Below are 15039 nucleotides of genomic sequence, written 5' to 3'. Positions count from 1 at the left end.
TTCGCCTCTGCTGCTGTTACTAGTTCATGTACCTGAGCTCTGCAACCACCCCTCTCTGCATTTTTCTCCTCCAGTTACCCTCCTTTATTTCCAACTAATCCTATTCCAGGAGTATGTGTGTACACGCCCAGTTGTGTCTGACTCTTTGTGAACCCATGGACTGTAACCTGCCAGGCTCTGTCCATGGAATTTTCCAGGCAAGAATATTGGAGTGGGTTGCCAATTCCTTCTAGGAGCTCCTTCCCCAAAATCTTGTCTCCCTCCCATTCAAAATTTTAAACATTAAGCAAACTCTCCTTTGGTGTTATACCCTCACCAGCTTGCTTCTGAGCATGGAACCAAGAGTAGTTAACTGTGTATCTCAGACAAGACCGTCATCTTCAACAGGTCTAGCCTTATAAACTGTCTAGTGACTTCTATTTTCCTGAAAAAAAGTGGCTTTAATAGTCACATTTCCTTTGTCATTTTTGCCCCCTTTTGGAAAATATTCAAGGCTGGTAACTAATACATTCTCATATGCAGGCAACCCTGAAGGCCTGGAGGCACTTTTGTTTTGAAACTATTTCATCCTTACATAAAAATCACAAAAAAAGTAGAGAATTCCTGTATTTTACCCTCCTTCACCAATTTTTAAATTTTGCCACAATTTATCATTATTCCTCTCCAACTATGTATTTTCTCTGAACCATTTGAGGGTAGGTTACATAATGATTATGATTCAGATACCCAAGTGGGTTTTCCTAAAAGTACCAATCACCAGACAGACCTATACAAATTCTGGTCTACATTATCATAGTAATTAATCAGTCACCATTTTGGTAGTACAAAGGTCTACTGAGCTTAATGTTAGAAATGGATCCATGCTCTGAATACTGATGAAATCGGATTTTTGTTAAGAACCCCTTCCCACTTCTCATCCCGACCCCACTGACAGGGACAGTCGGTGGTGGTGGTGTTCAGCACCCAAAAGCACCTTCTGAGAAAACTTCCCAAGTCCAGAGACCCATTACCGGCTAGCTCAATGTTGGCAGCCTATGCTAGAGGGGACTGAAATTATTCTCCATAATAGAAGAATAATTCCCAATAAGGAGAGGTCATCAACTGGCCTTGCATAAAGCCTTGCCCCTTTGTACACACCACCCATTGTTATTACAGACTAGATGGGTTAGGAACGCTCTTGGATTACCTTCCCCAAGAGCTAAGGCCGAATTTAACTATTTAGACCAATAGCAGTAAGTTTTCCTGTTTATCAGAGGATCAATACAAGCACAAACGCTTGCATTTCCTCTACACAAATTAGTCACAAAAACTAAAATCCCGAGGTAAAAGAAAATGACTCACTGACAATAGATTTGGATGGATAAGCTAAGTGAATGTAGTGTTTGGTTGAAGGTTTATTATGTAGCTTCATGAAAGCAGGTCTCAGGCAATTTTTAAAATCTCTAGCACCTATACTTCCACCCAGTAAGGGTTTTAAGCATATCCAATGTGAAAGAGAAGGGATACAGCAGAACACACAGTTGCCAAAGAACTTTCAGACTGGTGAGAGAAAACAAAGTCAAAGTCAAAGTCACTCAGTCATGTCTGTGTCTTGGCAACCCCATGGACCATACAGTCCATGGAATTCTCCAGGCCAGAATACTGGAATGGGCAGCCTTTCCCTTCTCCATTTTCCCAACCCACGGATCGAACCCAGGTCTCCTGCACTGTAGGCAAATTCTTTACGAGCTGAGCCACAAGAGAAGCGGTGAGAAAGAAGACATTAGTAATCAACTGCAACCAGTGATGCATGCTCTAAAGGAATCCAGGGCTGTTAAAGAGCAAATGATTGACAGGAATGGAGTGGGAGGGCACACTTTAACACTAATCTAGTTTAGCTACAGAGTTTAGTTTCCAGTAGAAGAAAAATGCTATGCATGAAGGCCGTGAATTAGTGGGGAGCAGCACACACGCAGACCCAAAGCATGTCAGTGAGGCCAAGGCACAAATCAAGTGAGAGAAAAGCTGAAGATGGACTAGAGTCTCTAATTAAGCAGATGTTTGTAATTCGTATTATTTTGGACTTTCGTTTCCTTTTCATAAATATCCTAAGAATAACAGGAAGCTACTGAAGGATTTTAAGTAGAATGAAAGGATAAAAAATGTTTGTAAAGGTCTTTTGAAAGCTACAACAAGAATGGATGGAGGCAACTAGTGGATGCAGGCAGACCCATTATGATAGCACAAGAAGAGATCATGGCTGTCCAGACTGGATGATGGTACAGACACATTAGAAATATTAGAAAAATATCTAGTAACCAGGATTTACTGATTGGATGAAAAGGCTGAAGGAGAAAAAAGAATCAAAGACTTGGAAATTTGGGGCCCGAACACCTAGGAGGATGATGCAATGGTGCCATGTATGAAGATGGCTTTCCACTAGTGCTTTGAGCTTTTTCATTAAAATACCATGCAAAAGCAGAATGTGTAATAAAACAGTACTCTTAAATTTTTAAGCACTCTTACATACTTAAGAAAAACTAGTCATTTCATAATTTCAAAGTGTATTTCTTGATTAACTATAATCATCCCACAACTTCTCAATGTCTGAGCTTACCAAAATTGTATCAACTTTAGATTTTTGTCATTTTAACCAGTTTTCTACTGCCTTAGGATAAACACAAACTCTAAGCACAGCCTACAAAGCTTGGTCCCACACTCTTGTCCCTTAACAAAACCTGCTTTTAGTTCCTGGAATATACCAGACTCCTTTTCCATCCTTGGATTTCTGTATGTCTCCTTTACTAATAACTCTACTCCTGCTTAATGGCTACTTGTCTCAACCATCACTTCCACCTAAGATTAGGCCCCCACTGTACGCTCTTAATGGAAATTATGCTTTCTCTCGAGAGAACTTATAGTCTGCAATGTTTATAAATACATATACATACATGTCCCATGAGGACAGGGAACATACCTGCTCTGTTCTGTCACTGAATCTCTAAAACCTAAAACAGAACCTGTCACAGAGCAGGCATTCTAACTTCTGTTAACAAGGAACGAACATCGCAACCAGGCAGTGACCCCTAATTTAGACCTAATCGAAGTTCCACTGTTCACGGACAATCAATCCTACATCAGGCTACCAATATCTAGCAGTTTTTATCACCTCTGAAACAGAAGAAAACAAACACAGACCTTTTGTGTAAAAGAACTATTTAAGTAAAAGAAGACAGGCAAGGGTTTTGTTTTGTTTTTAGTAAGCTGTAACTGCATTTTGCTGAAGACAGAAAACAAGAAAGATACTCTTCATAATCAGATTAAAGAACTAAAATAATCATTAAAACTGTCTGAGGTTAAATGCAGTTTGCATTAAAACTGTGAAATTCACTATTTATAACACAAGGATAGCCTTAACAATTCACAAGACTTTAGCTCCACTATAATGATTTAAAAAAATACTGCATAAAAAAAATTTATGGATTGTTTTAAAGTGTTACTGTTTTATTTTTTTCTTTTGTTGAATATACATTTGCTTTACTGGCAGTCCAGATAAACAAGTATATAAAGGAAATATTTAAATTTTTCTTTTGGCAGATGTCAAGATAAGCTGTGCAGATTAAAATGCCTCAATTTAACCTGAAGAAATGGTTTTGAATTATACAAATTTTTCAGAAGAAAAATAAAGACTGTCCAAAGGGATTCTTCTAGCTTATAACACATTTCCAGAATAACTCTCAAAAAGAAATTCAAAAATACTCATTGGCTACTTTAAAAATATGTCAATACCATATGGCTTTACGAAATAACTTCTAAAATTTTTATTTTTTATTTAAAAAGGACCCCAAGTTTTAAATAAACTGCTAGCAATATCATTTTCTTCACTTAAAAGTGCATATCTCTCAAGGTGGAACATACATACTTTTTGAACAAATAATGATTTTTACAAATTTTTTTTTTTTAACACCAAAAAAACCAAAAAAACTCACAAAATATCTTTAAGGGGGAAAACAGTTTTCACCAAGTGTCATCTCTAAACAGACTGCAGTAGATGACACTGTTCTTTTCTTCTCTTTTTATACCATCAGAATTCTCAAAGAGATGCTTTGGCAGTTTAAGACACATCATGGTCTCTACCAAGAGACACTGACATTAATGATGATGTCCTTGATGGCTCAGTCTGAAAAGAGACATTACTGGGTTGATTCTCCAAATCAGAGGCAAAGGTGCTCTCTTCTCTTACATCAAGAGTTTGTTCAATTGAAGCTGCCTGGGGTGATATATTATCCACAGTTTTATTGGCATTATTGAAGCTGTTATTAAGTATGGTAATATCACACTCCTTGCTCAGGACACCAAATTCATCTTCTATTGTAACTACATCTTTAGATTCAAATGGAGCCAAAAATTCACTTTGGAGAGGGTCTTGAGGACCACTAGGGTCACATTCTATATTCTCTTTTACTTCAGAGTCTTTATCACTGTCACTGTCAATGGTAATCACAACTGGGGAACGTGAAGCATTATCACCATGGTGTTTCTTATGCTTCCTCTTATGTTTCTTCTTTTTCTTTTTATGGTGTCTGGTTGTATCAGTAGCTTTCCCTTCATAAACTATCTCTACACTCAGGCTGCGGGTCCTCCTTTTTCTCCTCTTGTGCTTTGTCTCTCTGTCTGATGACCGGCTATCTGAAAAGCTGTCACTCTCATTTTTGTAGCTTCCATCCAATTTTGATGATTTTGAATAGTGACCTTCCTTTACTTTAGAAGCAAATTCATGTGATGGTTGAGCAACATCACTAGTACCCTCCAAATGCCGTGTTTTGTACTTTCGTTTCCCACCAGGCTTTTCATTTCTCACCCGGTCAGGCCCTGTAGATGCAGTCTTTGATCTACTACTAGACAGGCTCCTTGATCTATGCCTTTCATAGTAGTAGTATTTCCTTTCACTGTGATTATTTTTCTTCCGAGCGTTTGTTCTTTCAGAAAAGGACTGAATTCTAAGTTCTGGACTTGACGATTGTCTGGAATAGTGAGCTCTGGACAGAGTCCTCCTCCTGTAAGATGACTCGTAGCCATCCCTGTCCTTGTTTCTACTATAGTAAGTATACTCCCACTTATATCTGCTGCCATAATTATTTCTCAAATAGTAACGATCTCGATTTCTGCTCCGTGATCTTCTTTTACCACGATCACTGCTATGAGATCTTGATCTGCTAGAACTTTCACTACTTAGAGACAGAGTTTGGCTTCTTCTTGACCAACTGCTATCTCTGGTTCTTGATCTCTTCTTGTCTCTTCTACCTCTAGGTCTACTACTCTCCCTGCTTCTGGATCGCTTGCCTTTCATTCTTTTCTTCCCATGATGCTTTCTGCGATTCTTCTGATCATGCCCACTCCTACTCTGGGAATGTGAATCTGAACTTCTCGATCTTCCCCTCTTTCTGTGTCTGCGGGTATATGGGGAATATACTCTGTCTCCTCTGAGGGATGAGCTCAGGTCTCTGAGAGAGGACAATGATATAGATCGTTTCTCTTCCTTCTTTGAGCTGATTTTTGTACCAGAATCACACTGACCTTTATTTATTTGTTCATCCTTTCCAACAACAGAGCGTGGAGATGAACATCTACTAACATCACTATCACCAGAACTGTAAGACTGCTCTTGTTCTTGTGTCTTCATGGTCTCCATTTTCTCATAAGAACCTAACTCCACCTCAGAATCAGAGGACAGTTCAACAAGTTCTGGGGTCCTCTCCGCTAGAGGTTTAACAAATCCAACAATGACACAGTTATCTGAAGAAGAATCACTGTCATTATTTAGGTCCTCATTGGTCTGTACTCCTTGTATCTGAGATGTAGCTCTTCCTGTTACAAGTTCTTCATCTGAACTGTCTGAAGTATTTAAAAGGGAAGACATGGCAGCATGCACCTGCTCTGAGCTTGAGTAAGAAGGTCCTGGAGTTTCATCATCCCATGGTGCTTGACTAACAGTGGCTACATTAACATCCAGCTCTTGGGTCTCAGCTTCATCTGGAGATATTGTTATGACTGAAGAATCAGAATGGCTACCTTCTTCATATGAAGGAGCAGGGCAATCATAATTAGCATGCTGATCAAAGGCTGCCATGTTAAATGGAGAGCGAGCAAAACTGATAAACTCATGTATAAAATGCTCAGTCCGATTAAGCAAAAACGGCCTCAAATCAGACACAAAGGCCTGACTCTCCAAGTCATAGCGAGTAACATTGCTCATGATGATGTGCTGGACGATATTCACCAAAGATCCATGAGCTCCAAAGAGAACTGTGAGTTCACGTTTTAACCAGGGGACTAATCTGTGAAGGCAAGCTGGATTTCTACGGAAAAATTCAGCTGAAATGTCCCTGTAGCGACCACCATCTTCAATATTTCTAACTCGAGCACCAGCACGATAGAGAGTTCGCCTAAAATTAATGATATCCTGTTCTTGAATTTTCCGCAAAGATCTCTCATCTGCAGTAGCTGGCCTTCTTATTGAAATCTGTCTCATAAATGGAGGAATTTCACCATCTCTAGGTCTCGCTGAAATGCTTAACCCTTCAAATAGTACTCCACTGTCTGGTGGAGTTGTTGTTCTTCTATTCACGGTACTACTAGGTGAATAAACAGAAGCACTTCGTTCCCTTGTCATAGTTGTGCGATAGCGGAATCGTCGGACATCAGGAGTGGCAAAAGAGCCATTGTATGAAGGTCTTAGGACATATTCCTTGAAGTCATCTTCTGCCCTCACAGAATGAAAAATAGAATCAAAGGGCTGCTTACATAGTGGGCATTCGGCTTTGTTTTTTGACCACTCCTGTACACAGCGAAAACAGAACTTATGTAAACAGCGATCTAAGTAAGACACATTATCAAATCTATCCAAGCATATAGGACACTTAGAATCGGGAGATGCATCAGCTGGTACTGTCTGTTGCAATTTGCTAGTGCCAGCTTTAGGTGAAAAGTTGTCCATTTTAAATTCCTTAGCGGCTGATGCCATTATCTGTAAAAGGGAAAAAAATACATCAGTAACCTGATAAAAATGAAATGACTAAATCTGAAAAAAATGCAAATGACTGAAACATACTTCAGTGAAAAGTAGTACATGTCTGTAACATAAAGGGACAGCGTAGCATAGTAATACAGTACTTAAAGCACTAGTTCTAAAGTCAGATCTCCTAGTTCATATCCTGGTTCCACACTACCAGTGTGATTATAGACTAGTTACTATCCTTATGCTTCAATTTCATCTGATGAGCACTAATACTAGAACCTGCCTCACAGGATTTGTGAAGATGTTTAAAAAAAGAAAAAGGTCTTAGAAAAAGTGCCATAGTAAGCTCTCAAATATTCTATACTATGCTATTATTCCTTTTAAAAAGATAATTTGAGGAAAATTTGATATATACAAAAAAGTGCAAAAGAAAATATATCAAGTAGCCAAATATCCACCATTCAGATTTAGCAACTAACATTTTCTCATGGTTATTCCAGATTTTTTAAATTGTCCCTTTATGTGCCCCTCCTCCAAGCCCATCCTTCTCCAGAAAACAAAAACCAAAAATATTGCAATTCTCAGAATTATTTCTATGTATGGTTTTATATCTTTCATACACACACCCCAAACAATATGGACTACTTGTTTTGTTTGTGGGATTATATACGTACCTTTAAAAATAGCTTTAGTGAGAAAATTTGCATACCATAAAGTTCCCCTATTTGAAACAGTTCTGTGGATGATTCTTCCAAACACAAAAAAGGATCTGTTAGTGAAGATTATTAAATGAAATAACTGTAAAAGCATTCAAGGCCAGTCTCTGGCTTACAGCAACTGCTAAGTAAACGTTAACTACTGTTACTCTTACTATTGTTACTATATTCAGTTCATCACTGACTCCTTTCAGTATCCCTAAGAAGCTTTTCTTCTCCTTCCTGTTTAATCTAGTCACTCACAAAGTATCTTGAAATCATGCTTTCAGCCTCCTTCCCTTATCTATTCTCACAAGGACCACTAGAATCTTAAAAGATTCGTTCTGTTTTCTTGAAATGTATCAGTTTACATTGGCCCATAATTTACTAAATGAATTTTCAAGAGCTGAAATCTAGTTGCATTACATCTGGGCCTTGTTCCCTGTTTAGTTGCTTTCTATACTAATCATTTTATAAATATTAAATATGTGTTTCTTCTTCTGTGTTTTCCTGGGCCTATTACTGCTCTTTCTCCACCTCCTCTATCACAGAAGTCTCATGAACAGTCTACTGATATCTAGTCAAATAATAAAACTGTAATTTTCTAAACAAGAGACTCACTGGCCTTATCTAGCTCTAACAAAAAACAAATAAAACCCACAACAAAAATCTGTGATTGTGGAATTTAAGTATTTCACCACAGACTTCAAATTAATTTGCTCATCTAGTGCATCTTAGCTTTCTCAGAGCCGTATCTTAATAGGAAATCAATTAATGCTGAACAAGTTTCTTCAAGGGGGTCCAAATACCTCCAGTCCTGTCTTCTACAGTGGGAATGCAAAAATTACCACTGTTCTTAAATAGAAGAGAGTTATAAATAAACTTAATATGACATAAATTTCTCAGCATTTCCCCCTAGTTCTAATATTTTTAAATTCTCCAACTCAAGGGGGGGAATCTTTTAAAAATAAAAACTGTTCAGACACTCTGTGGGCATTAGGGAAAAGAGTGGAGAGGGCACCAGATCTGGACTGATGACCAGGTTTCACCTAAAACTAACTCTGTCAATTGGAGAAATCCACATTAACTCTGGACTTCAGTTTGCCTCTCAATATAAGAAATCACTAGACTTTTAAAATGACTGGTGAATTTCTAGTTAATACAGTTTACCTTAATTTGTTTTTCTGGAATACAGAATTTTTGTGTGACCTGGAAATGTTTAACAAAGATTTACAACCCAGAATGAATTTATTAAAGAGAACTATTTGATAATAATTTCAAGTTCAAATAAAACAATATTTCACTAATTATAAATTTTTTAAGATGGAATTTTAGTCCTCCTTTCCCTAGTTTTATAAGCCTGTTAACCAATATGACAGCACAAGTATATAAAGAATGATGAGTAACATTATGCAGAGTAGGTAAAAAGAAAAAATTCTTAGTTCTGTTTCGTATTTCTACATAGAAGTTACTTTAGCTATAAAGAATGGTATTCATGAGAAACATCGTACAATGGCAATGAATGTAAATCATCAATAAGGGATCTACTCTTTTGAAATCACCACTAAATACTAAAAATATGTGCTAATTCAAATAAAGTAGAATTTATTACCACATGACCCAGCAATTCCACACTTATCTATCCAAATGAAACAAAACCATATGCCCACACAAAAACTTTTAAATGAACAGTCGTCGTTGCTAAGTTGCTTAAGTTCTGACTCTTCTGCAACCCAAGGGACTGTAGCCTGCCAGGCTCTTCTATCCATGGCATTCTCCAAGCAAGAATACTGAAGTGGGTTGCTGTGCCCTCCTCCAGGGGATCTTCCTGACCCATGAAAAGAACCCATGTCCCTTAAGTCTCCAACACTGGCAAACGGCTTCTTTACCACTAGTGCCACTTGGGAAGCTAAAAAGAGTTTTAATAGCTAAAAAGTGTCAAATGCTCATCAACTGATGAATTCTAACATTTATCATCTTTAGAACTGGGGTGGAAGGAAGGGTGATAGTGGAGGCAGGTGGAGGCTATCTCCACCTGTGGTATATCCATACAACGTGGTTTATCCGTACAATGGAACATTTGACAATACAAAGGAACAAACTACTGATATATGCTACAAAATGGACGAATCTTTTCATTATCAATTACAAAACATCACATTATATGCTATTTTATATGAAATGTACAGAACAGAATCAATAGAAAGTAGACTAGTGATTGTTGGATGTGTGTAGGGGAAGCCTGGGTAAGGATTATCAAGGTTTCTCTCTAGGATGATGAAAATGTTCAATTATAATTGCAGAAATATACTACATAAACACACTAAAAACCACTGTATTATAAATTTTAAAGAAGTGAACTTTATTGATAAGATATAAATTATATCTCAACAAAGCTGTTTCAAAATGCAAATTAAGGCATAAAACAGAGATAGCAAGGGAACAGATTTGAAGGTTTGGGGAACTTCTCTGGTGGTCCAGGGGCTAAGACTCTGCGCTCCCAGTGAGTAAGGGGCCTGGGTTCAATACCAAACCAGCCAACTATATTCCACATGCAACTAAGACCCAAGGCAGACAAACAAAATATATATTAAAAAAAAAAAATGATTTGTAGTTTTGCTGGAAGAATTCTGGGTTAGGCAGCAAAGGCAGACCTGATGGCAGATTTAGTGCTTCAGATTCTAGAAGCACCCTAGAATAAAAGTTTCTCTATCCTAGTACTCTAGGAATTATAGAACTTCAAATTAATTTCCCCATGAAGAGAAGATTAATCAGTTCTTCTGAACCCTTCCCCTTAACTGCCTCTCAAATTCTAAATAAAATTTATCATCTTTAGAATTGGGGGGAGGGGTGGCAGGTGGAAGCTGATAATAAGAGCTGGGAAGCTGGAAGTCTAAATTAGACCACAGACTGGACATACCTCACATTTAAAAAATTTGACAGAAGAGTTCTGTTTTCATGGAGTGATGTTAATTCTAATGCAGAGTCAGGGCTGAGAAAAAAACCTTACATTTTTCTCAATTCTAAAATGTTTTAAATAACAGTATCCACCTGAAAAGGTGGTTGTGTGAAGAGATATATTCCACATAAACCCTTGGCATAGTGCTTGGTGGGGAGTAAGAATTTAATACTGTTATCCCATGTTATGTGAAGATAAAATTAATTTCTGTAATTTCCATCACCCATAACTGATTATAAATGCCCAGAAAGATGACAAGCGAATGATCCTCATATTAGTATCATTATCATATTTAATATATCTAAGCAAAATGGCTAAAAAGGGTTCACAGGTGGATCAACTAAGTATTATAACTATTATAATATTCATAAACTATTATAAACAATCTGGGCCCTATCTCTTGTGACCTTAAAGAAACCGTGTACCTCTCTGCACTGCAATCTAATCATCAATACCAAGAAATCAAACAATTTAAACGATCAACTAAACAGATCCTAAAAAATGTAAATTTACACCAGACCCTAAAAAATGTAAATTTACACCAGACCCAAGGAAATTTAATTCCAGTTTCAGCAATAAAAGGAACTGCTTGGGAACCATTACCCTCTAAAGCCGCTCATTCCAGCTAAGCACGACTGCTTTGGCTGACTGTACAGCTTTCAAAGCCAGAGACTAAAAGCAAACAAAACCCCAACTCTCACCGTTATTAACGTAAATCTTCGATAACCCCTTCCGAATTTACTTCAATTAACTTGAAAATGACCTATCAAAAATTCTATTCACTTTTCCTCCCAGAGCACTATTTGCCTCCTCTCAGTACCGCCCTCTTCCAGTCTACCAAAGTAGCCCGTGAAGCGAGATGCAGAGTCGACGGATGAAGTCACAGGCTCACGGGGTGTAACAGACAACTACCAGAGTTAGAGACAGTCGCTTCCTTTGGTTGAGAACTGCCACCTGCCAGGATCGAAGGCAGGCACCCCGTGCATTACATAATCCCAACGAACTCAAATACTGTTACTCCCATTTTACAGACGTCCTCAGAGATGAGGGGGCCCTCCAAGGTCACACCTCTGGCAGCAGCGACGCCACAGACTCGAACGTTTGTGCTTTGTGTCGTGTCCCCCCCACCCCCCACCCAGAGACCAAGCTCCTTCCAGTACGCGGCTGGGCTCGCGCTTTGGGGAGCGCGTCTCGGAAAGCAGCCCTCCCCCGCCCACCGGCACGGATCCACAGGTGCGCCGCAGAAGCCGCTCGCCCGAAGCCTGGCCCGCCGGCTCACCGCGGCGCCTCAGGCCCGGACAGCAGCTCTCTCGCCCCTGGGCCTCGCTGCAGGCTGGAGCTCCTGCTCTCCCGGCCCCCTTCCGACCCCCGCGCCCCATTGTTCCTGACCTCACTTACCTCAGAGGATGCCGGCGCAGGCCGGGCTGGGGCGCTCGTGGCCAGTTCCCGGCGGCCCAGAAGGCTGGGCCGGTGACGGCAGGATCCACGAAGGCGAACTCTACGACTTCTCCGCCGGCCCTCCGAAGCGGGAGTAGGCGGGGGCGCTTCACCCTCCTCGCGAGACAGCGGAGACCCCGGCGGCTGCTGCGACCCCTGTGACGTAAAGCGCTCATCACCAATGGCAGACAGGGGGCGGGGGCAGAAACCAAAACCCACTTCCCGGCCCCCAGCGCGTCAAAACACAGCAACCGCCCGCGTGACGCATGCGCGGTAGAGGACACCCGCGCTGAGGGCGGGGTTTAGCGCGCTCGGCCTGACCCCGGCCCTTCCCCCACTTTCCTCCGCTGCTCGAAGGAGAGCGACGGGATCCCCTCAGGCCGAAATCGCTAACGTACCGTCAACTTGAGTTATACCTGGGGATTACAAGCTCACTGTCTTAAAGTTCGCTTCTAACTTACCTGGAAGACACGATAACTAGCTTGGTCTCATTTGAAAGTTAAAGTCAATCAGTCGTGTCCGACTCTTTGCGAGACCTCATGGACTATACAGTCCAGGGAATTCGTCAGGCGGTAATACTGGAGGGGGCACCCCTTCCCTTCAGCGGATCTTCCCAACCCAAGGATCGAACCCAGGTCTCCCGCATTGCGGGCGGATTCTTTACCAGCTGAGCTACAAGGGCTGTGGTCTCATTTAAACCTCGCCAAATTCTGCGAGAAGTTACTCAAACTATCTCTGGTGTTCAATAAAGGAACCGAGTTATCCGGAAGGGAAGGGACTTGGGCTGAAAAGTTAAGAACCACCACCAGGATTCGAATGGAATCCCAAATCAATCTTGAGAGATCAACTCCAGTCAGGATGAACAGGGACCTGACCTAAAATCAGTGGGAATTGAAATCTTCCCGAAACAGATAACGTCTTTTCCTTACCCGCTCTCCGAAATATGTACTAAAACCCTGTTTAGGTGATATCTGAGATTACAGAAACAAAACGTCTGGAGCCTAACGCGGCCCCGTTGTCCCATTCTTCGCTTCAAATGTAAGCGTCCCGAACATTTTTGGTACAACGGCCTGCGTGCCAAACCCCATCCTTTGGCTTCATATTTGATCGTGCTACAGTTCTAAGCATACAAATGCTCGATGAGCACTTGCTAATTGGCAGCTACATTATGTCGGGTAATTCGTGCCACGTTATTTCTTCTTAAAAGTATCTGATATCAACAAGCCATTGCGTTCTCAAAAACTTTTAAGAAAAGCTCCAGTAACAAGGAGTCCCACAACGACTCGTCAGTTATATAAAAGCAGGCTGTACTCTAAATCAAAGGTGAATACACGAACTACCTATACCGTGGGAACAGATCCGGTTAGAAACATTAATTCTTTCAGTGCTAGACGTCGGCGTAATACTTAACCGTGGGTTATTTTTCCAAATAAACTTTTAAATGCACGTGACGGTACCTTATCTCGCATTAATACTGCTCTACAACCAAAAGGCGACCGGTGACAAGTCAAGGCTATCCCTCACAGCGGCAAAATAAACCCATTTCTAGCGTTATTTTCTCGTTTCTCTCACTTCCTCCCCTTAAGGCGGGCTAGGCCCCCGAGCACGTGACACCGCCCCCCAGCTCCGGGCGGAAGAGGCCGGCCGGGCTGATGGGAAACGCGCGGGGAGGCGAGTGGGCGGGCGCTAGCGCCCGGCTGAAAGATGGCTGCCGCCGCCCGGCAGCCACCGCCCCGGAGGTTACTGTAGGGCCTGCGGCTTCCGCCCGTGCCCGCGAACCACTGCCACAGCCTTACCATGAAGCCAGTGAGTCGCCGCACCCTAGACCGGATTTATTCCGCGGTAGGTCCCGGGCTCGGCGGGCCTCCCCGGGGTCTACGCTCGAGGCCCGCGGGTGGAAGGTCCCCTATATCTTCAGCGCCCAGAAACTCTAAAATCCATTCTTGAATTAAGCCTTTCACTCCCTAACCTCGACTCCGCCTCTTCCTGGAGGACACGGTCTTCCGCTTCTTACGTAAGGGCTACCGAGTGAACTCGCTTCCGGAACCACATTTATGCGAGTTTATCACTAAAATCCCCACCTTAGCAACGTGCGCGGCAACCTGATGGGGGCCGGGAGGACGTGCCACTCAAAGGTTGTTTTTACTCCATTTCCTAGTTGCTCCTCGCGGTCGTATTGCTCTCCTGGGGATACGTCATCTATGCGTCAACTGTAGCTGCACGACGACAACTAAGCAAGGAATACCCAGACAAAATCTTCGGAATGAACGAAAATTTGTAATTCCTCTGGATTTGATTTCATGCATATACAGTTCTTTACCTCTGATACTTGTCTCGATTTAAAGTAAAATCTTTAATATAATGATCCCAAATTCACTTTCGTATACCGTCCGTTATAGTAACCACTAATTGTCGATTTTTCATATACCAAGAGCTTTGTCTTTTAGGTTCTCATATAAGAAAGCACAAGGATCTTAGGTGACGCAGTTGTAAAGAATCTGTCTGCTAACGCGGGAGACACCACTTCCATCCTTAGGTGGGGAAGATCCCCTGGAGCAGGAAATGGCAACTCGCTCCAGTATACTTGCGTGGAGAATTCCATGGACAGAGGAGCCTGGCAAGCTACAGCTCAAAAAGAGTTGAAGAAAACACGAGGAAGGATAACAATGCAAAGTATATCTGACAGTTTTTTGATCTAGAGTTTCTGAAATACTTCTGAAATGTCTCCAGAAAGCCTTTAAAACAAAGTGTGCTGTAATTTCTGTTCTTATTTTTATTGCAACATTTCATTCCGTTGTATACCTTCACATCAACTAGATTAAGTACAGTGTAAGAAAAAACTATCATGTGACTAAACAATTTTCTACATTATGTTTTCCAGGTTAAAAATGGCCAGAAAAAGTAGGTAACTGACCATATTATTTTTATTTAGCCTGTCCAGTTTTTACTTA

The 15039-nt window shown here is 41.0% G+C and overlaps 3 protein-coding genes across 5 annotated transcripts in view; 1 reads left to right on the top strand and 2 right to left on the bottom strand.

Annotated features, from left to right (window-relative positions):
- The window catches only part of DDX58 (DExD/H-box helicase 58), a 78161-nt gene extending 65981 nt beyond the window's left edge, over window positions 1–12180 (bottom strand). Inside the window, exon 1 of the mRNA XM_043890598.1 lies at window positions 12050–12180. The gene's annotated coding sequence lies outside the window, so the exon portion shown is untranslated. The remainder of the gene's footprint in view (window positions 1–12049) is intronic.
- On the bottom strand, window positions 3459–14210 carry TOPORS (TOP1 binding arginine/serine rich protein, E3 ubiquitin ligase). Of its 3 annotated transcripts, none has more exons than XM_043890593.1 (3): window positions 13885–14210; window positions 12050–12244; window positions 3459–7006 (listed from the first exon to the last, which is right to left on the bottom strand). In XM_043890593.1, exons 1-3 carry the CDS (start codon window positions 13885–13887, stop codon window positions 4094–4096), a joined length of 3111 nt encoding a protein of 1036 aa, XP_043746528.1. In that variant the 5' UTR covers window positions 13888–14210; the 3' UTR covers window positions 3459–4093. The 3 variants fall into 3 exon arrangements, with proteins under 3 accessions (XP_043746528.1, XP_043746527.1, XP_043746529.1); XM_043890592.1 differs by lacking the exon at window positions 13885–14210 and adding an exon at window positions 13546–13695; XM_043890594.1 differs by lacking the exon at window positions 13885–14210 and adding an exon at window positions 7672–7766 and having other exon boundaries at window positions 12050–12184.
- SMIM27 (small integral membrane protein 27) lies at window positions 13764–14453 on the top strand. The gene is made up of 2 exons (XM_043890603.1): window positions 13764–13930; window positions 14247–14453. Exons 1-2 carry the CDS (start codon window positions 13886–13888, stop codon window positions 14367–14369), a joined length of 168 nt encoding a protein of 55 aa, XP_043746538.1. The 5' UTR covers window positions 13764–13885; the 3' UTR covers window positions 14370–14453.
- The last annotated feature ends 586 nt before the right edge of the window (window positions 14454–15039 follow it).

The sequence above is a fragment of the Cervus elaphus genome, chromosome 29, assembly GCF_910594005.1.
Source record: "Cervus elaphus chromosome 29, mCerEla1.1, whole genome shotgun sequence".
NCBI lineage: Eukaryota > Metazoa > Chordata > Mammalia > Artiodactyla > Cervidae > Cervus > Cervus elaphus.
The sequence above is the reverse complement of the archived record's forward strand: the minus strand, read 5'-3'. Positions and strand labels throughout refer to the sequence as shown.

Excerpts from the sequence above, each read along its gene's own strand:
- TOPORS (XM_043890592.1), bottom strand. Across the intron at positions 7,007-12,049 it reads CTGCGCCGGCATCCTCTGAG|ATAATGGCATCAGCCGCTAA; the intron begins GTAAGTGAGGTC and ends TCCCTTTTACAG.
- SMIM27 (XM_043890603.1), top strand. The coding sequence starts at position 13,886 with ATGAAGCCAGTGAGTCGCCGCACCCTAGACCGGATTTATTCCGCG. Across the intron at positions 13,931-14,246 it reads TAGACCGGATTTATTCCGCG|TTGCTCCTCGCGGTCGTATT; the intron begins GTAGGTCCCGGG and ends TCCATTTCCTAG.